This window comes from Schistocerca nitens, chromosome 2 (genome assembly GCF_023898315.1).
Source record: "Schistocerca nitens isolate TAMUIC-IGC-003100 chromosome 2, iqSchNite1.1, whole genome shotgun sequence".
Taxonomy (NCBI): Eukaryota; Metazoa; Arthropoda; class Insecta; order Orthoptera; family Acrididae; genus Schistocerca; species Schistocerca nitens.
The window spans coordinates 407,859,835-407,885,651 of record NC_064615.1 but is presented as its reverse complement, the minus strand read 5'-3'; the positions used below and the strand labels follow the sequence as shown (position 1 = coordinate 407,885,651).

Genomic DNA, 25,817 nt, shown 5'->3' with positions numbered 1-25,817 from the left:
GATCGAAGACGGCAGAAACAAGACAAGAGAAGGAAGTATTTCGCCGTAGAAAAACAACCTATACAACATGAATGTGAACAATATTCATTTACCGACCGGTAGTAATTCTTGTGTGTTATCACCATCTCACATTGACAAAAAGAAAAAAGAAGACATAGAAAATGTGAATCAAGACACAACAGGTACTTGTGATTGTAGACCAAATAACAGTGATCTTCCGGCAACAAATAGGCCCACAAGTAAAATGGACATTTACACTGATAGTCAGGGGTGAGGAATACTGGCTGAACTGCAAAGTATATGCAGACAAAGTCAACAGCATAGTGAAACCAGGTGCAAATTTCAAGACAGCAACTGCAATCAGTCATGAAAAAATCTTAGGTCTGAACAGTAGCGATTTTTCTGTCTTTCTTGCGGGGACAAACAACGCAGCTAAAAACAAAGCAAAAGATTTCGTGCTCTCCCTTGCACGGACTCCGGAACACGAATGTGATTGTTTTTTCTGTACCACACCGTAAAGACTTACATAATTAAAAGAAGCTGTGCAAGATATACACAGGGAATTCAAAAATACAACACACACTGATATAAGCACACTTGGGAAATGATTTCATACATCAAATGGTTTGCACATCAACAGACTGGGAAAAGCAGTTGTTAGTTGCAAGATCTTGGATATAGTTCATGCAAAATCAAACATGCAGTGAGGTATAAAGCATGTTATACCTTTGAAAGACAAAACTGATGTATCTTTAGAATTTAACATGCAACATGATGAACCAGTGATTTGTACCAAGAGCATTGATGAAAATGCTTTTTTTAGCGGAAGTAAATATTACAGCAATTCCAACTCAGAAACAAGATGTGCAACTGTGATTTGCCACATGCAGACCAGTGCTCACTTGAAAATGAAAACAATGACAAAATATTAAGGTTACTGCAAGTCAATATTTGTTGTTTAAGAAATAAAGTGTTAGAATTAAAACATTTTTGTAACATTAAGGATGTAGATGTGCGATGTGTTCGTCAGAACACTGGCTAACAGAAAATAAGCTGACAGTTTTGTTCCTCAAGGATGTTTTAGCTGACATAATGTGCTGGAAAAACAGAAAATATGGGTGTGCTGGAATTTATCTCAAGCATGGCCAACAATTTTCAAAATTAGATATAACGCCATATTGTTCAGATGTAAATGCTGAGTTTAGCTGTGTAAGACTGACTGAAGAAAACATGGTAATTTTTAGCCTGTATGGGTCTCCAAATGGAGACATAAATGTTTTCTTTGAACAGTTTGAACTAGTGGTCATGAAACTTTTTAAGTTTAAAACGAAGACTGTTATTTGTGATGATTTTAATATTAAAATGGGAAATTCAAGGCAGCAAGACTCCAGAACATTTTTAATATATTAAGATCTTTAAACTTGCACTGCACAAACAAGTGTCCTACTCATAATGATGCATGCCTAGACAATATTATTGTTAATTTGCATAGAGAGGAATAAGTGGTTAGCTTGGCTGATTGTGTTTTTGCAGATTATGATCCATTGCTTTTAAGACTTCATCATAATAAACCATCTTATACCAATGGGTAAGAGGTCAGAGAGAGGTGCACATTATGTCAATTATTAACAAGTTAAAGGACACAAACTGGAACTCTGTTTATGAGTGTCATCCAGGAGCTGAAAATGGTTTTGAAGCTTTCTTTAAAAAATATAGACATATATGGTGCTCCTGTTCCCCATTAATAAAAGTTAGGTCCTCAGTTGAACATAAAAATACCAAAATAAACTGATATACAAAAGAACTGGCAGAAATTAGACAAAATATGCTCATCTCTATCGAACATATAAAAGCAAGGACAATCAAGGGTCTGAACAGAGGGATATGGTCTACAATGTTTACCTTAGAAATAAAAAGTATTACAAAGCTAAGCTCAGAGAAGCCGAAAAAGTAGCTTGTGAAAGGTATATAGAAGGTGCTCCAAATAAGTGTAAGGCAGCATGGGAAGTTATTAGACAAGATAATTGTTCCAGCCAAGTATGTCAAACTCTGCTTGATCCAAGAGAACTGAATGACTACTTTGTCACGTCAGTCAGAGAACTCAGAGACAAAATTAAGGCCACAGACACATCTGCAAGGGATCTGCTTGGTCCCCAGCTGCCCGAAGGACCTTTGTTTCACTAGAACAATATCACGCCTGATCAAGTTCGTAAAACTGTTGCTAAATTATCGAATTGCAAATGTATGGACTGCTTCTGGGTGTCCAATTATGTTGTTAAAAGAACAGTCCACCTCATACGTAAGCCACTAAGCTTTATGTTTAACAAATGTTTAGAGAATGGAGTTTTTCCAGATTTGCTAAAAATCTCGAAAATTATCCCCGTATTCAAAAAGGGTGATAAACAACTCCACTAGAACTACTGAGCAGTATCTATTGTGCCAATATTTCCAAAAATAATTGATCACTCATGTACTTTCATTTAAGAAATTATTCTGAAAACCATGATCTGCTTTGCAACAATCAATATGGATTTAGAAAAGGTAAAAATACCACTTCAGCTGTTCTGGAAATTTTTGATCAGACTTCAACAGCTTTTGAAAATAAGATGATGTCACTTGTATTATGTGGTCTAAGTAAAGCTTTTGATTGGATTCCTTTGAATATATTATTAACAAAACTGGAGTATTATGGTGTACAAAAATCTACATAAGCAATAATTTCTTCCTATTTGATCAACAGAAAACGGTTTGTCTCAATTACAAATAAGCATTCCCCCTTTGTAGAAATTGGTACAGGTATGACAAAGGACTCTGTCCATGGCCCCTTCTATCAATGACCTGCCCCATTCTGTATCACAGTCTGTAATCAGCTATGCAGATGATACAACTCCGCTTACTTCACACCATGACATCCCAACGCTTGAGAGGATTACACAATAAACTCTTGACTCTGCATTGAATCGGTTTGCAGCCAATAAACTTGTGTGTAACCCAGACAAAACCCAAATGGGACTTAACACCTGAGGTCATCAGTCCCCTCCAAAAGCTTATGTTAGGATGATCTAAGAATATACAAAATAAAAGTGTCAAGCTCTTAGGAATACATATTGATGCCAAACTAACTTGGGAAGAGCATATAAGCCAAATCCTCAAAAAAAAATCTCAATAGTGACCTACATCATGTGGAAACTGAGACATGGTAAATAATCATTATCCCTGTATAGCATATTTTGGACTCTTTCAGTCACATATATCATATGGCCTACTCATATGGGGACATTCCCCTCATATCAGAAAAAATTGTTCGTATAATGTGTAATGCTGGTCCTGTAGAACACAGTAGCCCTCTTTCTACCAGGCTTAGGATACTAACAGTGGTGAATCTGAATATCTATGCGGCTGCACTCTTTGTCAGGAACAACATTAAAGAATGTATCGCCAAGGAAACAATTCACAAACACAATAATAGAAATAAGGCAAACATTGACATTCCAAGGCACAGGCTAGCAATAATACGAAACTCCCATAAAGTAAATGCACTCAAAATTTTTAGCAAATTTCCTCTTTCGATTCAATCCTTGCCTTTTAAAAAGTTCAAAATAAAATTATGTGACTGGCTAACAAAAAACCAATGTTATCATATAAAAGAGTTCTATGATATTGACAATATTGATATTAATAATTAAGATTATTGCTGTATAAAAGATATTTAATTTTTACATGTAACATGATTGATATTTGTATCTTACTATCACCTACTCAACTGTATGTGGTCAGTGGCAATAAAGAATCTGAACCTATATCCTTCCGTTAGAGGTAGCTGGTGGCCTAGCTGGCATGCAACACTCTTTGAACTGTATATCTTTGCCACACAAATTTTAATGTTCAGTCACTGGGGGTCTATCAGGCTATCCAAGTTGTATGGGATGCTTCCAGTCTTTTAGCCATGTCCTGACAGGCTGCCAAGTGTAAAGCACTTGCAGCTAACCTCATAAACTCCTGGTATAGATAGCATCTCAAAAGTACCTTTGGTCTCTAACTTGGTTTTTCCCCAGCAGAGCAACTTCATAGCCACATTGTGATAAACCACATCCAATCAGTGACTCCCTGCATGTATGAGACAACAGTGGTACTCACATGTTCCACATTAACTTGTCTATCACTCTTGTTCTTGGTAGAGTTTATTTTACTGATTGTTTCTTTTTCATGTTAATAAGCTCTGATTATGGTACACAGTTTCTGAAGTTCATATTGTCAACATCACAGACTTGAGGACCTTCTTGATCAAATTATACTAATATACAAATTAATACATGGCTATTATTTCTTAATAATTTTATGCGATTCTTATGGTTTTTTGATAAGCTAAGAAATGCCATAATTTTTTTTCAAAAACTAATGATGAAGATCCAGAAAATTCTTCTAAAAGACATTCGAAAAAACTATATTAAAAAGTGATAAAGACACTACTAACTTTATAATGAAGTATTATGTTCTTCGGATCTAATACAAAGGCATAAATCTTAATGTGCCCCCCCCCCTCCCCCGCCAAAATGTTTTGATAGAACATGCTCCCTGTTCCTCACTCACAGCACCCAGAATTTTCTAAAAAATAGCTGAGTGGGAGGCTGGAAAGCGCAGCTTCATTTTTTTAAGACGTTTGATGAGCAGCAACATGTACGCTACATATTTTCGTATTACGAAGGTATAAATTTGAATTCCGCCAAACAACGGATGTCACTTTCTGAAGCATTGAAATCGAGATTATGATGCGCTTTTGTAGACCAGTCATAGCTAATGTCACGTGATCTCGCCAGCTGATGACAGCATAGGACACGAGATATAGTCAGCCAATAGCAAGATCACTCTTAAGCAGTGCGAACACACAAATAAGAAAAGTTAATAGTTTAAATTAATATACATAGCATTCACATATAATATTGATCTCTAAGATTAATAAGCTGGAAGAGAAGTCAAGCTTCCACATACAGGGTGTTACAAAAAGGTATGGCCAAACTTTCAGGAAACATTCCTCACACACAAACAAAGAAAAGATGTTACGTGGACACATGTCCGGAAACGCTTAATTTCCATGTTAGAGCTCATTTTAGTTTCGTCAGTATCTACTGTACTTACTCCATTCACCGCCAGTTGGCCCAATTGAAGGAAGGTAATGTTGACTTCGGTGCTTGTGTTGACATGTGACTCATTGCTCTACAATACTAGCATCAAGCACATCAGTACGTAGCATCAACAGGTTAGTGTTCATCACGAACGTGGTTTTGCAGTCAGTGCAAAGTTTACAAATGCGGAGTTGGCAGATGCCCATTTGATGTATGGATTAGCACAGGGCAATAGCCGTGGCGCGGCACGTTTGTATCGAGACAGATTTCCAGAATGAAGGTGTCCCGCCAGGAAGACGTTCGAAGCAATTGATCAGCGTCTTAGGGAGCACGGAACATTCCAGCCTATGTTTCCGACTAGGGAAGACCTAGAAAGATGAGGACACCTGCAATGGACGAGGCAATTCTTTGTGCAGTTGACGATAGCCCTAATGTCAGCGTCAGAGAAATTGCTGCTGTACAAGGTAACGTTGACCACGTCACTGTATGGAGAGTGCTACGGGAGAACCAGCTGTTTCCGTACCATGCACAGCGTGTGCAGGCACTATCAGCAGCTGATTGGCCTCCATGGGTACACTTCTGCGAATGGTTCATCCAACAATGTGTCAATCCTCATTTCAGTGCAAATGTTCTCTTTACGGATGAGGCTTCTTTCCAACGTGGTATAACATACTGATGAAACTAAAATGAGCTCTAACATTGAAATTAAGCGTTTCCGGACACATGTCCACATAACATCTTTTCTTTATTTGTGTGTGAGTAATGTTTCCTGAAAGTTTGGCCGTACCTTTTTGTAACACCCTGTATAATGTTGATATTTTCTGTGTGTGATACACTTTAAGATACATCACACAAATGTGCCAGTAAAATTTTTAATTACGACGTAAATGTGTGATCTTCTGGGCTCGAAATTCTTCTAAACAGTCGTCCTCAAAGAGTTGATTTTTAAATCTGAGTCAAACTCATTGTGATTTAAGACATTCATCGTACATTCTCGCACATAGTTCATATTGCGTAAAAGGAAATTTGCTTTGAATGTAATGCTTTTGAAACCACCATTCGCAATATTTTCCCGCAACGTGTTAGAAATAGGTTAGTTTCAGCATTTGCAAGAGAGCACCAGATAACAATCGTTACCGCGCTTGCGCAGCTACGATGACGCAGAAAGCCCATATGTTCGTACGTGTAAAACATTAAAAGATCTTACATTATGTCATAAAAGAAACAAGACATCAGAGGATACTTCAAGAGCGTCGGAATTTTATGAACCATACTAAAATGCATAATTTGGCTTAAAATGCACACTCGTATGTAAATTTTCTTGGGGTACCAGTACTGTATTATCTCATGTTTGGTTCTTTATTATGGCATAATGCCATATGTGCACTTGAAATGCACAGAACAGTTGAAACTAGCCAACAGCGTGAAATTAAATATGTGTGTGCGTGCGAGTGTATACCTGTCCTTTTTTCCCCCCTAAGGTAAGTCTTTCCGCTCCCGGGATTGGAATGACTCCTTACCCTCTCCCTTAAAACCCACATCCTTTCGTCTTTCCCTCTCCTTCCCTCTTTCCTGATGAGGCAACAGTTTGTTGCGAAAGCTTGAATTTCGTGTGTATGTTTGTGTTTATTTGTGTGTCTATCGACCTGCCAGCACTTTCGTTTGGTAAGTCACATCATCTGTGTTTTTAGATATAAATTAAATACTTCGTTTCAAATAAATTGGCTGCCCCAGCAAAAAAGATTAATGAAAGCCAAATCTCTTTAGCAAACCGGCAAAAATAACTTAATTGTTCTGCAAGGCGATTAAGCTTGTCTGTCAGAAAGGTGGAAATAATATCTGAAACTAATAACATATTTTGACCTTCCGTAATTATGCGAACGTATTTTAATTCATTTGATAGCTCCCGGTCACTGAAATCCGTTTTGTTATCATTTAATGTGAGAGCGACAAACGAAGAGGAAACAACAATGTCACTGAACGTAAACACAGGTCACGTTGAGACGACCCACCTCCCCATCACAAGTCAGACTGCTCTGTGCATCAGCCCCAGATTTACTATTATTTCCCAACCGGGGCAATATTAAATAGTGGTGCCCAGCCACACTTCTGTAACCAGAAGCGGGAGAGGTACTACTCATACGCGACTGAACTGCGCATGTGCAAGAACCAGACCACAACTGCTCAAACGACTAATTCAAACAGTTGTCACATCACGCTCATCGGAGGCAATTTGTTTTTATGAAGCATTGCAGTCTTCCTAAAGCCTTGACACACTTTGCTGTTGGCAGACGCTTATATGAGTACTGTTTTGTTGTTGTATATGGCTATATGGTTCATTTCCTTTGCAACTTAAGTTTTTTTTTTTCCCCCCCTCTCGTTCATGTTTTGTTGCTGCAGTATAATCCTGCAGTGGCGGGATACAGTAATATCCTCTGTTAGAGTATTGGTTCTTACCAGTCAAAATCACAAAAATTTAACTGAAAACTAAAACAATGAAGAATTCCCAGAATTCTAAACAATTCCCGGGTTTTTCCCGGATGAAAAAATTCCCCGAGTTTTTCCCGGATCTCCCGGTTGTCCCGGGTCGTATACACCCTGTAATATCAAGTTTTATGCAAAATGAAGGCAGAATTTTTTCTAGGGTCCACCTATGAAACGAATAGAACTGACCAGACTTTTTGAGATCAGTGCTTGTCTTTTGCACATCTGTTCAATTTACATAGGAAGGTGTGGCCCTTCCTCACAGCTGGAACCCACTTGATATGGAGCCATAACTTGTCAAGAACCAAACCTTTTGCGCCTAAGTATAGGAAATATGCTACTCTGACAAACTCTGAGACTTTCTGTTGGCACTATTGCACTACAAGCTTGATACATATGTATCAAGCTTGTAGTGCAATAGTGGCAATTAATATCACCACCTGAAATTGTAAAATTTGCACAAGCAGGCACCAATCTATTTACCATTCATTGATTAAGTTTGTATGAAGAACTATATGTAAAAGAAAGATACAAGCCTCAACGTTACAATATCACCATAATATATAGGTAGCTGTAATATAGACTATTAAGGGTGTATATGTGGACAAGAAACAAAAATGTCTGGATTTTTCCCAGATTTTCTGGTTAAAAATGCACTATAACCCCAGTGCAAGTACATTTTTTTCTGTGTTAAATGGTGATATACTTCCCGTTGGAGCTGCAAAACTTATCAATCAATTGAACGGTGAAGGTTTTATGCACTGGCAAAGAGCTTCCAGGCACTTTCGGAAATTATTATTATTGTTGTTGTTGTTGTTGTGGTCTTCAGTCCTGAGACTGGTTTGATGCAGCTCTCCATGCTACTCTATCCTGTGCAAGCTTCATCTCCCAGTACCTACTGCAACCTACATCCTTCTGAATCTGCTTAGTGTATTCATCTCCTGGTCTCCCTCTACGATTTTTACCCTCCACACTGCCCTCCAATACTAAATTGGTGATCCCTTGATGCCTCAGAACATGTCCTACCAACCGATCCCTTCTTCTAGTCAAGTTGTGCCACAAACTCTTCTTCTCCCCAATTCTATTCAATACCTCCTCATTAGTTATGTGATCTACCCATCTACTCTTCAGCATTCTTCTGTAGCACTACATTTCGAAAGCTTCTATTCTCTTCTTGTCCAAATTATTTATCGCCCATGTTTCACTTCCATACATGGGTAGCCATACAAATACTTTCAGAAACGACTTCCTGACACTTAAATCTATACTCGATGTTAACAAATTTCTCTTCTTCAGAAACGCTTTCCTTGCCATTGCCAGTCTACATTTTATATCCTCTCTACTTCGACCATCATCAGTTAATTTTGCTCCCCAAATAGCAAAACTCCTTTCCTACTTTAAGTGTCTCACTTCCTAATCTAATTCCCTCAGCATCACCCGATTTAATTTGACTACATTCCATTATCCTCGTTTTGCTTTTGATGATGTTCATCTTATATTCTCCTTTCAAGACAATGCTCAATATACAGATTGAATAACATCGGGGAGAGGCTACAACCCTGTCTCACTCCCTTCCCAACCACTGCTTCCCTTTTCTGTCCCTCGACTCTTACAACTGCTATCTGGTTTCTGTACAAATTGTAAATAGCTTTTCGCTCCCTGTATTTTACCCCTGCCACCTTCAGAATTTGAAAGAGAGTATTCCAGTAAACATTGTCAAAAGCTTTCTCTAAGTCTACAAATGCTAGAAACGTAGGTTTGCCTTTCCTTAATCTATCTTCTAAGATAAGTCGTAGGGTCGGTATTGCATCGTGTGTTCCAATATTTCTACAAAATCCAAAATGATCTTCCCCGAGGTTGGCTTCTACCAGTTTTTCCATTCGTCTGTAAAGAATTCGCTTTAGTATTTTGCAGCCGTGGCTTATTAAACTGATAGTTCGGTAATTTCCACATCTGTCAACACCTGCTTTCTTTGGGATTGTAATTGTTATATTTTTCTCGAAGTCAGAGTATTTGGCCTGTCTCATACATCTTGCTCAACAGATAGTACAGTTTAGTCAGGACTGGCTCTCCCAAGAATGTTGTCTACCCCTGGGGCCTTGTTTCGACTTAGGTCTTTCGGTACTCTGTCAAACTCTTACGCAGTATCATATCTCCCACTTCATCTACATCCTCTTCCATTTCCATAATATTGTCCTTAAGTACATCGCCCTTGTACAGACCCTCTATATACTCCTTCCACCTTTCTGCTTCCCTTCTTTGCTTGGAACTGGGTTTCCATCTAAGCTCTTGATATTCATGCAAGTGGTTCTCTTTTCTCCAAAGGTCTCTTTAATTTTCCTGTAGGCAGTATCTATCTTACTCCTAGTGAGATAAGCCTCTACATCCTTACATTTGTCCTCTAGCCATCCCTGCTTAGCCATTTTGCACTTCCTGTTGATCTCATTTTTGAGATGTTTGTATTCCTTTTTGCCTGCTTCACTTGCTGCATTTTTGTGTTTTCTCCTTTCATCAATTAAATTCAGCATCTCATCTGTTATCCAAGGATTTCTACTAGTCCTCATCTTTTTATCTACTTGATCCTCTGCTGCCTTCACTACTTCGTCCCTCAAAGCTACCCATTCTTCTTCTACTGTATTTCTTTCCCCCATTCCTGTCAATTGTTCCCTTATGCTCTCCCTGAAACTCTGTACAACCTCTGGTTTAGTCAGTTTATCCAGATCCCACTCCTTAAAGTCCCACCTTTTTGCAGTTTCTTCAGTTTTAATCTACAGTTCATAACCAACAGATTGTGGTCAGAGTCCACATCTGCCCCTGGAAACATTTTACAATTTAAAACCTGGTTCCTAAATCTCTGTCTTAATATTATATAATCCATCTGATACCTTCTAGTATCTCCAGGCTGCTTCTGTGTGTACAACCTTCTTTCATGATTCTTGAACCAAGTGTTAGCTATGATTAAGTTATGCACTGCGCAAAATTCTACCAGGCAGCATCCTCTCATTTCTTACCCCCAATCCATATTCACCTACTATGTTTCCTTCCCTTTCTTTTCCTACTATCGCATTTCAGTCACCCATGACTATTAAATTTTCATCTCCCTTCACTATCTGAATGATTTCTTTTATCCCATCATACATTTCATCGATCTCTTCGGCATCTGCGGAGCTAGTTGGCATATAAACTTGTACTACTGTAGTGAATTAAACCCAGTGAAAAAAAACATGTTTATCTTTCATGGCTGGCAACATTTACGGAGTATATTTTCATATTATGAAAGTATTCCACCAAATACGGCACAGCAGCTTCTGAATCACTGAAATTGAGATTGCCATGCTCTTCTGTCAGTCAATCATAGCTCATGTCATATGATCTTGCCAGCAACTAGCAACATCATTGTTAAGTAGCACGAACTCACAAATAGGAGAAGGTAATGGTTTAAATTAATATAGATACAGCACAGCTACATGAAAAGCTAAGCGTTCACACATATAATTAATTTTGGTCATCAAAAATTCTTTGTTGGTTTTTTTTCCCGGAGGGTGTGGTTAGGTGGATCCTAAGAGCAGCAGCTGAATATTTTATGGGTTACCTGGCTGAGTACATTTTCCACCTAGCACTTTGACTTTTCCTTAGAAAAGCCAGTTACACGAGAAATTGCTCAGGAACTCACTTCACACTTCGTTTATTGAAGGATAATTATACTTTCTGCCATAGTTATTGCATAATTTATAATCTATGGAAGAACTAAAATAAATACAAAAACTAACCATGAAGCTTGGTCTGTTCTAGCATGCGTTTATGTTTATGATATATCAAACAGAAATGTGCCAATAAAATTTTAAATAGTAGAATGAATGACTGGTCTTCTGGACCCAAAATTTTTTTAAGTATTTGCATTAGCGGGCTAAAGCCAAGTTCTTTGTTATTTCTTACCAGTCAAATTTTCAAAGATTTAACTAAAAACTGAACCAATGAAAAAATTTCCCAGAATTAAAAAAAATTCCTGGGTTTTACCCCAGATGAAAAATTCCAGATTTTTTCCTGGATTGCCTGGTTGTCACTGGGTGCATGCACCCTTCTATTGCAATGAACATTTTTTCTGTAGCACATTACACTGCAAACCTCAACACAAAATACTGTTGGTATTGTAACAATTAAATACCTACATTTTCCATACCTTACAAAAATTCTAAATTTCTGTCAAAACTGCATGTGATTAAATATTCTAAGTATTTTACCTGAAAACAGCAGCCAAATATACACCACAAAAATCCCTATGTTTTTGTAAAACATTTCACTGTCAACCAGCATCACGTGACGCTGAGTTCATTCATGTGGGTGCTAATAGTGGGATATAGAATGCAAAAAGCTATTACTGTTCGTGGGCTTGCTGGAGATAGTGTGCCCAAGTGTTATCATCCACACCCTGTTTCCAACATAAACCGTATGTTTTGGTGCTGTACATTGAGATACTGGTAGAGTTTGTGAACCAATTTCTCTACGAGATCAAATGAGAAATGTACTTTCAATTTAGGAAGCAAACATTTTTGTTGCAGAAATGACAAATTAAATGCAAATTCGTTTAATGTTTCCCTAAAGATGTCACCTGTTAATGATGAAATAGGCAATGCCACTGCTACACCGTCCATCTGCTCATAAGATTTTCCTTTCAACTTAAAAGCGTTCATCAAGCAGTGTCACATAAGGTTACATACATTGTGGGTAATTTGCTCTTTTAGTATTTTCCCTGTCTTTTCCAATACTACATTTATGAATAGCAACTTCATGTCAAGTTGGCGATTCCATTGGCAAGATGGACTCGTGTTCTACAAGTCTGATGAAGTGTACTGAATATGATGGAATATTTTCCATGAAGTGCCAAAGCATTTTTGGTCAGATTTTTGGCCAGGTCGTATGATGATGTACTAGAACAGGATGACAAGCAAAATTGTGTGTTACATTTCTCATAATGTCATTTCTATGTGAATAGTACACTGTGATGTGTTTTGGACTGGTCTTGAGGATAGGGGGTGGATTATCAAATAACAAAATACACAGTGCTATTCAAAAAAGATGTACTACTGATCATATCTTCATAAAGAACAGAGTTCAAGAAAGGCAATCATGTTGCTCGAAACATTCTTTTATTTTACTTTTGAACACAAATTATTTTGGATGGCTGAGATAAATGGGGAAATAGCGTCATGGACAAATATGTCATCATATTCACTGGAGTCAGGTCGTTTCTGCACATTTCTAAACAAACACTCTGCCTTGCCCACAGTGCACATGGTTGATTCTGATAATGTTGCCATTCACAAATGTACCACTGGAAGAGACAGTGAACAGTTTAAATACGCAAATAGCTCCAGACATAATGTAAGTTCAAGCGATGCTACTTGACGATCACTTTTTTCATGTGGAAAGGAACATGTGCAAACGGATTACCTAGCAATGAGATTCACTGTTAATCACTAATAGTAGACCCCTTTATGGCAGCCTTCAAGGAACTGACACTTTAATTCTGCACCACTGCTATTTTGAAATACCTTTGTCATGTGGCCTCCATGGGAAAATTGTGCTCTATGAATTCCTTCAGAAATAGAAAAGAAGTCTGTGTTGCCATTTCATGATGTGCAATTGTACAGCTCACCAGATGGTACACTTGTGTTCTATCACCAGAGCTTATCGATCACTAATTGGACTGATCACTAAAATCATCTCTACTAACAAGGGAACCTCCCCATCGCACCCCCCTCAGATTTAGTTATAAGTTGGCACAGTGGATACGCCTTGAAAAATTGAACACAGATCAATCGAGAAAACAGGAAGTAGTTGTGTGGAACCACGAAAAAAATAAGCAAAATATACAAACTGAGTAGTCCACGCGATCATAGGCAACATCGAAGATAATCTTAAATCAGGAGCGCCGTGGTCCCGTCGTTAGCGTGAGCAGCTACGGAACGAGAGGTCCTTGGTTCAAGTCTCCCCTCGAGCGAAAAAAATTTTTTTATTTTCACAAAGTTATGATCTGTCCATTCGTTCATTGACGTCTCTGTTCACTGTAATAAGTTTAGTGTCTGTGTTTTGCGACCGCACCGCAAAACCGTGCGATTAGTAGACGAAAGGACGTGCCTCTCCAATGGGAACCGAAAACATTTGATCGCAAGGTGATAGGTCAACAGATTCCTCCACTGGAAAACACGTCTGATATATTCTATACGACACTGGTAACGGCATGTGCGTCACATGACAGGAATATGTTGTCAACCCACCTAACTTGTACACTTGGCGAATGGATAAAAAGAATCTTCTACCTTGCCCGATTTAGGTTTTCTTGTGGATGTGATAATCACTACCAAAAAAGTGATGAAAACATAAGAGTTTGTCACATAAACTGCAATAAATGAATCCAAAAGTCTCACAGTCACACACTTTTCCCTGTGCTGTGTCAAAACATATGTTTTTAACGTTTTCAAATTTTTCCGTGTGTAAACCGTCAAATCCTGCATATGTCCAAGCAAATCTGAAGATGTCCTGGAATTTTTGAGAGCGAAGTTGATTATGTGTGAGTGCCTGAACTTTGATAATTGTCTGAAAATAAAGAATTTAAATTTTTGCTCTAAGGAAGACTTGAACCAAGGACCTCTCGTTCCGTAGCTGCTCACGCTAACCACGGGACCACGGCGCTTATGACATCTGTCTATGCTTAAAACTGCTTATGTTGCGCATGGACTACTCAGTTTGTATATTTTGCTTATTTTTTCATAGTTCCACACAACTTCTTCCTGTTTTCTCGATTGATCTGTGTTCAGTTTTTCAGGGTCTATCCACCGTGGCAACTTATAACTAAATCTGAGGGGGGTGCGATGAGGAGGTTCCCTTGTAAGAACACGAAAGTCAGAGATGAAGAGGTGGAACTACCACATGTGCAGGAAGTCACCGAGCACACGGAGAGATTTTTTTCATCAAATGAGCATTAAATGTATCTATCAGAGAAACAAATAATAAACCTGTTGTGACCACCAGGTGCTACCAATACATTGCACACACCTTTAGTTTATTAGGTCAGTTCTAAGAGAATGTAAGTTTACATTGGTGGGACAGGTTGACCGGTCAAGAAACAGCTAAAAGAGCATGAGTGCCACATATAAATCTGACATGATAAATCCACAGTGGCAAAACATAAAAATTTATGTGACAAATATTCATGGTTTGAAGAGGTGTGTGCAATAGCTAGGTAGCCAATTACTCCTAAAAGGAAGATACAAGGGACAACTGGTGTACTCATCAAGTGGCCCATCAACATGAACAACTGTTAAATGGGATCTTCCATATTAATGTGTTTTCAAACATGATCAATACATGTGAAAAGAACTCAAACTTGACAATCATATACTGTCAATGCCTGCACCCAACTGGGATTATATTTTGTGGACAAATGTTTCTTCTCCCAAGCAAAGAGTTGTGACTGGAGGTTTGTGTGCAACATCACTGAAGTATCAAGTATCACAACTGTCAGGTACACAGGTTTGGATGTTTTCTGATTCAGCTGTTAACTGATTCGGAAACATTCTTGATGCGTATGCTGAGTGGACCCATTTGTTACAGCAATCACTGTTCACTTTGGTTCTCTCCAGCTCTCATTTCATTTTGAGCAAATAATTCTGGAGTATTCCAATCTTTCCGAGACAATTACCCCTAAGTGTGATCACACCAACAGATGTGCCTTACTAAACTTTAGAATGAAAAAGTTCTCTCTTCGAACACCATTTAAAAAATAACAAAAGATAAATGATTATTTAGCTTTTGTAGGTGTTTTATTGAACAATGAACTACTGAGTCAGTGACACAATTGGAACATTTTCTTATAGAATGATGAAACAATTCTGAGTCATCAAGAGTGTTACCTACAGCTCCTTCTCAGAAAAGATAGACAGCTCCTTCTCAGAAAAGATAGTTAAGTATCTACAGGGTGTTTCAAAAATAACCGGTATATTTGAAACGGCAATAAAAACTAAACGAGCAGCGATAGAAATACACCGTTTGTTGCAATATGCTTGGGACAACAGTACATTTTCAGGCAGACAAACTTTCGAAATTACAGTAGTTACAATTTTCAACAACAGATGGTGCTGCTGTCTGGGAAACTCTATAGTACGATATTTTCCACATATCCACCATGCGTAGCAATAATATGGCGTAGTCTCTGAATGAAATTACCCGAAACCTTTGACAACGTGTCTGGCGGAATGGCTTCACATGCAGATGAGATGTACTGCTTCAGCTGTTCAATTGTTTCTGGATTCTGGCGGTACACCTGGTCTTTCAAGTGTCCCCACAGAAAGAAGTCACAGGGGTTCATGTCTGGCGAATAGGGAGGCCAATCCACGCCGCCTCCTGTATGTTTCGGATAGCCCAAAGCAATCACACGATCATCGAAATATTCATTCAGAAAATTGAAGACGTCGGCCGTGCGATGTGGCCGGGCACCATCTTGCATAAACCATGAGGTGTTCGCAGTGTCGTCTAAGGCAGTTTGTACCGCCACAAATTCACGAAGAATGTCCAGATAGCGTGATGCAGTAATCGTTTCGGATCTGAAAAATGGGCCAATGATTCCTTTGGAAGACATGGCGGCCCAGACCAGTACTTTTTGAGGATGCAGGGACGATGGGACTGCAACATGGGGCTTTTCGGTTCCCCATATGCGCCAGTTCTGTTTATTGACGAAGCCGTCCAGGTAAAAATAAGCTTCGTCAGTAAACCAAATGCTGCCCACATGCATATCGCCGTCATCAATCCTGTGCACTATATCGTTAGCGAATGTCTCTCGTGCAGCAATGGTAGTGGCGCTGAGGGGTTGCTGCGTTTGAATTTTGTATGGATAGAGGTGTAAACTCTGGCACACGAGACGATACGTGGACGTTGGCGTCATTTGGACCACAGCTGCAACACGGCGAACGGAAACCCGAGGCCGCTGTTGGATCACCCACTGCACTAGCTGCGCGTTGCCCTCTGTGGTTACCGTACGCGGTCGCCCTACCTTTCCAGCACGTTCATCCGTCACGTTCCCAGTCCGTTGAAATTTTTCAAACAGATTCTTTATTGTATCGCTTTTCGGTCCTTTGGTTACATTAAACCTCCGTTGAAAACTTCGTCTTGTTGCAACAACACTGTGTTCTAGGCGGTGGAATTCCAACACCAGAAAAATCCTCTGCTCTAAGGAATAAACCATGTTGTCTACAGCACACTTGCACGTTGTGAACAGCACACGCTTACAGCAGAAAGACGACGTACAGAATGGCGCACCCACAGACTGCGTTGTGTTCTATATCTTTCACATCACTTGCAGCGCCATCTGTTGTTGAAAATTATAACTACTGTAATTTCGAAAGTTTGTCCGCCTGAAAATGTACTGTTGTCCCAAGCATATTGCAACAAACGGTGTATTTCTATCGCTGCTCGTTTAGTTTTTATTGCCGTTTCAAATATACCGATCATTTTTGAAACACCCTGTACTTTGGGACTGGACACCCATTACTAAACATGCTTCCGTTGCACCATTCCTTTCTCTAGTGAAACCTAACCCACACTGCACACTACCACTTAAAAGCAACCAAGTTAATATGTGTGCACTACACTCACTCACTGTTTGTATGAAACTTTATTACTACTTCAGAACAGGAAGAAATTAGAGACATCATGCTGCCAATAAGTTGTAACTGACCACTGCCAATAATAATAGTAGTAATAATAATAATAGCAGCTAATCCCAACAGAAGCATAGTGGCCTTTACATAGTTACTGGTGTGCTGTGCTATCAATTAGTTCATTTATCTGTTGCGAAATACGCGATGAAGCAATTTCTGGTCCACTGTAGGAGATACCTATAACTTGAAGAATGCATTTATGGATATATTTAATGATATATAACAAGTATGTCTTGATTTTACTGACATAGATGCATGGTACAAAGAATGTGCGTAGAGGATGAATTGTGTGAGGAAGAGGATGTTCATACATTTCTTTCACAAGCTGTAACATCTCTGACATTGTGTTACACGTTATTGCTAGTATTTGAAAAGAAAATGTAATTACTGGGAACTCACGTAATCAGTATTGTAAGTCTTATGTAGCAGACATAACACTAACAATATTTTAAAACTAATTTTGTTTTGTGACCTGACCAAAACATAGTTGAGCCCTTTTATTTTTATTATCCAAACAAATTTCATCTCCGTTCCCTACTGGTGGTAATTATCCCCAGGTTGGGAATCACTGCATTACGGTGAAGTGGATTTGTGAGCTGCGGTCACTCAAACAAAATAGGACTGAAGACTTTGTCATAGTGTACTGGTCCAAATGAACGTGAATCAAATGCTGCTACAATATACAAAAAAATAGAATGTGAAACAAAAGCTATGGGCAGAAATCCTATTTATGGCTGGTTCAAATGCTGTCAAAATGTGCTTTACATGGTCAGAAACAGTCTCACACGGAGCCAGTCGAACATAAGGAGAGAGTATTGGAGAAAAAACAAAACAGAACAGTATTATTCCTGTGGATTGTCATAGCTGTTCTGGGAAAGGACCAGAGCTCAACGTGCTCCTAGAAAGCATTATAGGTTCTTTAAGTTGGCTGATGTTAGAGAGAAATTCAGCCAAGTTTTTATCAGGAAACTAATGGTGTACAAAAAGGATAAACTAAAATGGTGGTGGTGTGTTCACAGCTGTTGGAAGCAGTTTACGTTATAGACAAACTGAAGTTCATAGCTGCTGTAAGTTAATATGGGTAGAAGCTATACTCGGCTACCACAATGAATTAATAACTTGTTCTTTTTACTGACCCTCATCTTAGATGTTAAAACTATTGAAAGGTTCGTGGAAAATTTGAGGTTCATTTCAAATAACTACATACAATTTTAGTTGACAGGGACTTCAATCTGCCTTTGATATACTGCCAAAAATACATGTTTAAAGTCATGGCATGCATAAATCATCATATGAAACTCTACTAGACACTTTCTACAAAAATTACTTTGAGCAATTAGTTTAGAGCCCACTAAGTGTAAGTAGTTATGATAATATGTGCTTCTTATGTGCCAAAAAATCCTGAGCAAACAGTATCATGCAAAGTCAGTCATGTGATTGCACACTGTAACATCCAAATAAACCAAAAACAATGAAAACTGCATCTATTTAAAAAGCAGATAAAAATTTAGCTTGACACCTTCAAGTGTCTCCAGTCCACCCACACCATGTTAGTGTCCACCAAATATGGCTCAAGTTGCAAGAAATAGTGTTGACAGCATTAAGTTTTATACAGAGTAAATTAATGATGATGATTATTATGTGTTTAAAGGGACTAAATTACTGGGTCATTAGTCCTTCCATTTCATGAGAGAGGTGGGGGGGGAGGGGGGGAAGGGGGAGTGGGCTTCTCCAACTATATAAGGAAGTCACAGAGTTTTAACATAATAGGTAAAAGAAAACTGAGATAACCTGTGCAGGATCATGCACAAGAGGGTCTAAAGGCACAACACAGTAAGAGGGGAAGAAGGTAATCTGCAGTCACATGGAGGGTATCTCCCCCCCCCCCCCCCCCCAACCCTGTCGTTGACTTTCAGTCTGTCTGTGTAGATGCATACTGAATTAAACATGGAGGATCAAACAAAACAGGTGTCTGACAAGGGTAGAATAAGCAACCTTCTTGGGGCCACAAAAGAGGCCCATCCATATCACAAGACAGGGTACAGACCATGGGAGGAAACCCTTGGAACACAGACTGAAGGAGGCTGCTGGAGGTCCTTCTCTAGAGTACTGAATCAAATCCCAGCTGGTCTACCCAGTTTTGGGTAGTGCGCAGTCAATTGTCGAACACTGTTGGGTGACCTGGGTGAGTAGGCATCTGACAGATAATGACTGTGTAATTAGCCAGAAGCTGCTGTCATCTAAACCGCAGCAGTGGGACACCGGCTTCTGCCAAGAGGCTGTCAAAAGCGCTTGTACGGAAGGCCCCTATTGCCATTCGCACAACAGTGTTGTGAACAGGATCTGGCAAGCACAGTACGGATGGTGCTGCCAACCTGTATGCAACACATCCATAGTCCAAGTGGGATAAAATCAGCACTCTGTAAAATCTCTGAAGAACAATGCAGTCTGTTCCCCACGACGAGTTACTAAGAACACAGAGCATTTAGCTTCTTCATGCAAGTTGCCTTGAACTGGCAGACATATGGAAGCCAAGTTACCTTGTTGTCAAATAAAATACCTATGAATTGAAAAGTTTAAATGACTTCAAGTAAATGGTCACCAACATAAATTTCTGGGTGCACATGCATAATCCGGAGTCAGAAAAAATGCACAACTCGTGATTTTGCAGGAGAAAATTGATAGCTGTGACTTGAAGCCCAGTCATGCACTCTCCACACAACCCGCTGAAGCTGGTGCTCAGTGGAGTGCAGTGATGCAAAGGCATAGTACAGGGAAAGATCATCCACATAAAGTGATGGAGAGACTGCGGGGCCTACTGCTTTTGCAGTGCCATTGATGGTGATAAACAGCATTACACTCAGAACCAATCCCTGAGGTACTTCAGTTTCCTGTACATATTGGTTGCAGAGAAACAAACCTATCTGGACCCGAAAAAGTCACAGAGATCGGAAATTAAACTGCCCCAGAAATGCCACTCATGAAACGTAGATAGGATGAGATGTCACCTGGCAGTCACAGCAATCAGATGTTGGTGATGAGAGAAAGCACTGAACACTGCAGATTCCAGATGAACCAGGTGATCTGTAGTGGATCAGGAAGCCCGAAAGCAACTTTGGAATCACGATATACGCCCTCCGGCTTCAAGGCACCAACAAAGACGGTGGTTGACTATTCATTTAAATAGCTTACACAGCCCATTTCATGGAGATGTTGGTCATTAATTAAAATATGTGGGTTCTTCCCTGGTTTCAGGGCAGAACAGTAATACCTTCCTCCCATTGAGAGGGAAACTCTCCTTACCAAGTAAATGAATATGAGATTGAAAAGAACTACAATGGTATACAAAACAGGTGAGAATATTGCTAAAGAAACAACAGACGAAATATTCCAGATTTAAAAGAATGCAAAATTATGAGGTTTAGCTACAGTTTACAGATGCCTGAAATCTGTTGTATACTTCAATGTGGGATACCTCTAATAGTATCCACAACAAAACTTTGTCTCAAAGCCTGGCAGAAAATCCAAAGAGGTTCTGGTCTTATGTAAAGTTTACCAGCAACAAGATACTATGTGCATGCAATGGTAAAGTTCCTGATGGAAATTCCTCCGATGCGGAATTACTGAACATGGTATTCCAAAATTCGTTCACCAAAGAAGATGCTGTAAACATTCCAGAGCTTGAATCAAGGATTGCTGCAACATGAGTTATATAAATTTACATATCCTCAATGTTGCAGGGCAATCTAAGTCACTTAAAGGATTTCCTCCCAGTCCAGACCGTACACAAAGTGCATAATGTACGAATTTCAAAAGTTTTCTTTCTTAAATTTATTTCTGTAAAAAACATAACATTTCTTTAAGCAACTAAACCACATTTTACGTAAGTATCTGAAATTTACTTACAAAAAGGACCTATCAAAGACAGTCAATCTCACATGAGTGTTGTTCAATGGTCTAAATTATTATGAGTAATAGTCACAGTGGAGGAATATAACAGGAAATTTAACTTGAGAAAGACTGAAATACTGTCTATATATAATATTTTGTTTAGTTATCACTTACCTTTGGTAATATACAGGTAGAAAAAGTCACAATATAGTACTGTCTGGACAATACCAGCTACAATGGCAATGAGATCGTAATGTTCTTCGGTGTAGTAACGGTATATCCAGTTCAGTAGGTAAAGTGCTCTGTAAGCTCCCAGAGCAAACAGGTAATGTGATGTTATGCTTTCTGCCTCACCAGTCTTTGAGACCAGAAACAGTTGAGGTAGGATTGCCACTGATTCAAGGTAGATGCTAAAAGTCCACAGTACCTGTAATGGCACAAAACAATTGCACACTGCTGCATGTAAGGGAAAATTTGAACTCTGTCATAAAAGATGAAATAAATGTAACAATATGAGAGACACATTCACAGGCTGCATATAATCTATAAAATTTTCCTTTGTCTGCTAATGGATTCTCCCCAAACTTGATTGAAAACATAACATCTATTTGTTCAAAACAAAGTGTCCACATAAATCTGTAGGACACCACAATTACAATAGTCTCCAAATGTAGGGATTATATACACACAATTTAGCGAATAAATAAATTTCAGCTGAGTAGTTATCTGCGAGTCGTACTGGAGCTCTTTGATTTATTTCTCGCAGATCTACATTATCCCAACTTACTGATTTATTGATTTCTAATTTCATTAATCTGAAATGCAATATTTGTTTGCATAGTTTTAACTATGAGGTTAATAGCTGAATGCTAATTCTTACCTCCAACACTGTAAATTCATGGTTGATTAGGAGCGCCAGTGCTACAGCCGGAATTAGCAGAAATTCAATTCTGTAAAAATGAAAAGATAATGAGTGACAACAGCAATGCAGTCACGGAATACCATGTGAAGAATACAAACAATAGTATGAACAAAGACACCCACTTCTCATAATGGATCCCTCCCCACCCCAAAACACACAAATGAAAGATGGAAGGGGGTGGGGAGGTGGGAGGGGGTGGGGAGGGAGTGGGAATGTATACCATTCTCCTGGTGGAGTTCCGGAAGAATGCGTGCATGTACCCTTATTTATACGCAGTTCTACTGTTTAACATTCCCTCTAGAAGATGGTCATCCACACTGCAGCTGTTGAAAATAATGAGTGAACTGAAGTTAACTTCCATTAAAATAATTCAAAAATGAGGAAAATTCAAATCAAGTAATGAAACAGTATAATAAAAATATATTTTTGTGCTAAAAAAAGACCAACATGACACTAAACCATCCTAGAAATATATATCTGAGAGTGGATTCCGAACGTGTGTTAATGAGGATGGGTAGAACAAACATTTCTGCAATGTTGAAATAAAGTATTAATGGTATGGTGCCTGCCTCAGTCACATCGATTTATCATCTAGGTGTAATGTATGAAAGCAGGGTCTCACGACAACGTGACTAAGGGAAATTTTCTTGGGTTTGCAGCCATTTCAAGCAGTTATACATCTCCTCTGCCATTGTCATGAAGTAACTGACTGCTTCTTGGTTGCTGCCATCTTCCTTATTATGTAGCTGTGATACTGGTCGTGACAGCATTGACGCTCAGTCCATTGGAGATACTGAAGCACTCATCTCTGGAAGAATGTATTACCAAGAATATTTTCCTTTCCACATGTTATTCAAGGTGCAATATTAAAAATATAAAACAATGAGAACAAAGTCACCTGTAGGAAATTAATCATGTTTTGAACATTTGGTACTGATCTTATCACTGTATTGATTATGTGCACTTTGCATTTTCAGCAACTTCCCATATCTGTGCAAGCATCGGCAATGGTCATATCCAGAAACTGCATCAAAATTGACATTACTTGTATCTACCACTTTGGAGAGAAGAGAAAAAACAGAAGGGAGGCAACGAGAAAAATATCCTCATATAGCACGAGTTGTTTTGACATTTACTGAGTGACTAGTCAACTGGTCTATTAAGAATGCCATTTTACATTTACAGGTGGCAAAATGTGAAAAATGAATATATGTACTGATTTGCAGAAGACACTGTGTCATGGCAAGCTTTCAGCCATTCGCTTGACTGAACATATAAATAAATAAAACAATAACTATATATCTGACTACAAACAACTTTACAACTATATGAACCATGATTTAGTACAGTCTTGCATTTCCAAGTTTGAAAGCAGATGATCAGCAATGTACAATGGATTGAAGAATATATGAGCAGTGAGAATATACAGTTTAGGTGATGTAGCAACTGACATCACCCAATCTCAGATTAGCTTAAACAGTTGATTTACGGTATTTAACTTTAAACAGCTGGAAATAAAAATCTTATTCCATTTAGTGAACAAGTGTGACTTGGGGAAAATAGTATATCTACATTACTTAAGTGCCATTTATAAACTATTACTTAATACAGACATATCAGAACAGTTTCGTGATGTTTCAGCATCCAAAATTTAGACTGATTTATATTTGTCCACGTTACTGCAGTGAAGTCATGCTTTAGATGCCTGTAAATTACATATCCATGGAGGAAACATATACAATACAGAATTAGGTAGGAGTTATATAATCTCTCCCTTGCCTTTTTCTTTGTGTTAGATATTTGTATTATATTTTCCTAATTCATCTCACAACCACAATGTCACCTAACAATTGGACCTAGGTCTTGGGCTATGCTACATGAAAGTCTATCACCGCAACTAAAATACCGAGAGGGAGAGGGGAGTGGGAGACACTAAACAAGCAGTTGGTATCGGAAGTAGGGATTAACTGAAACGTTCATTACTGCTTTGCCAATTCACAACTGAACTGTCATGTTCCAATCAAACATAGATCTCTGGCAATGCTACAAGATCAATATGCCACCCCCACTTACATTCCAAAAACTAATACAGACACAAAAGAAATATCATCAGTGTTCTGTTAGCACATATATGACATCATGCACTATCACATATCATATTATGGGACGAAGTTGATTTCTGGTATCAGTTGATTCAACTGACCCAGAAAGAGTCTGGAACATGATACAAGCCATCAACGTTGAACAGCATCTCTATCAAAAAAGTAGATATTTGCCAGCACAAAGTATCTACTAAGGTGACTACGAAATAATACAAATATGAGTGTTTTAACAAATCAGAGTACTAATGCCTTTCAAACTTCAAGACATCACTCACCAGTGGGAAAATTGGGGCTTCCTATACAAACATCGGATGCATGCACTATACAATAGATACAGTGCTGTTTCAGGGTGGGAAAGAATTTCTGTACAAAGCTGCAACTGAATCTCCACATATATTACAGGCATTACTTGGAGGTTACTTTTAGTGTATTTATATTTAATGCTGTATGAAAGACATAGACTGCCACAGATAACTTGCCAAAATTAATGCCAGATTGAAAGTGTAAAAACTTGACCTCACATAATCCAAAAGGAAATATTTTCCGGACATAAATACAATATTAATGAATATCAATTGCAAAAGCTATGCAATTAGCCAGATCACAAAACAAAGGTCTACTGTTGAAAATAACAGGCACAGTATCCACTTGCAGGATACAAACTCACCGAAAAGTGTCGTGATTGTGGTCGTATGTTGCCTTGAATTTGACATACATCAAGTACACTGTTGCGTAGGAAGCAGCGATGAAAAATATCTTCATGGCAGTGTTGTATGCTGATATATAAGACGTCAGGAGATCCAAGTATCGCGTTGTGTACACCAACGCGAAGAGTATTTGGGATTTTCCAGAGATCCCTGAAACAGATTCATATTTTCGATTACAACGTTATGCACATTAAGAGTCTTTATTGGCAAGCGAAAAATCAAACGTGTACACTAGTCAATATCCCATTGTGTGACAGTTAATCTGACCTCACACATAATGTACACAAAAGCACGTGTAATCACATCTAATGGCGTATTATAACAATGGAGAAGTAATTTAGAAGTTCGATGCAGAAAGTTTCAAAATTTATCGTTCTAATTTGCATTATTATGGTGGTTATCGGTAGACGAACCGGCTACCAGCCAACTAACAATGTCTATATGATACACGTTACAAAACATACCTGCACAAGAACGAGTCTTCCATATTTTCAGCAGTAAGATTATTATTGCTAATAGATGCGATAAATCTCCCACTAGTCGAAATATATTCATTTTGGTAAAATAAACTGAAGAGTTTGAGTCTCAAAATATGACGTGGCTTAGCCGCAGATGGCACCACCGTGGAAACTCGTAGCCTTCTTTACTACGTTGTTTATATGACAACATTGTGTACATGGTTATTAGGTTGGCAACAAGCTAAACGAATGATGGGTGACACGAGCTAAAACTCTTGATATTGTAGAAAAAAATGTTTTAAACCAAATATTGGAACCTTTTCGATACAGAAATAAAGCAGGAAATAATTTATCATGAAATGACAGTAAAAAAATAATATCTATCTAGGTTTCTCCACACAGACCATGCTGTAT

General features: G+C 38.5%; 1 protein-coding gene across 1 annotated transcript in view; it reads right to left on the bottom strand.

The window, feature by feature from the left end:
- Positions 1–25,589, bottom strand: part of LOC126236258 (ER lumen protein-retaining receptor) — a 31,087-nt gene extending 5,498 nt beyond the window's left edge. Inside the window, exons 1-4 of the mRNA XM_049945412.1 lie at positions 25,410–25,589; positions 24,906–25,095; positions 22,095–22,164; positions 21,389–21,641 (exon numbers count right to left, since the gene is read on the bottom strand). Of these exons, the coding sequence (XP_049801369.1) occupies positions 21,389–21,641; positions 22,095–22,164; positions 24,906–25,095; positions 25,410–25,500 (604 nt within the window). The 5' untranslated portion in view covers positions 25,501–25,589. The remainder of the gene's footprint in view (positions 1–21,388; positions 21,642–22,094; positions 22,165–24,905; positions 25,096–25,409) is intronic.
- Positions 25,590–25,817: the final 228 nt, after the last annotated feature.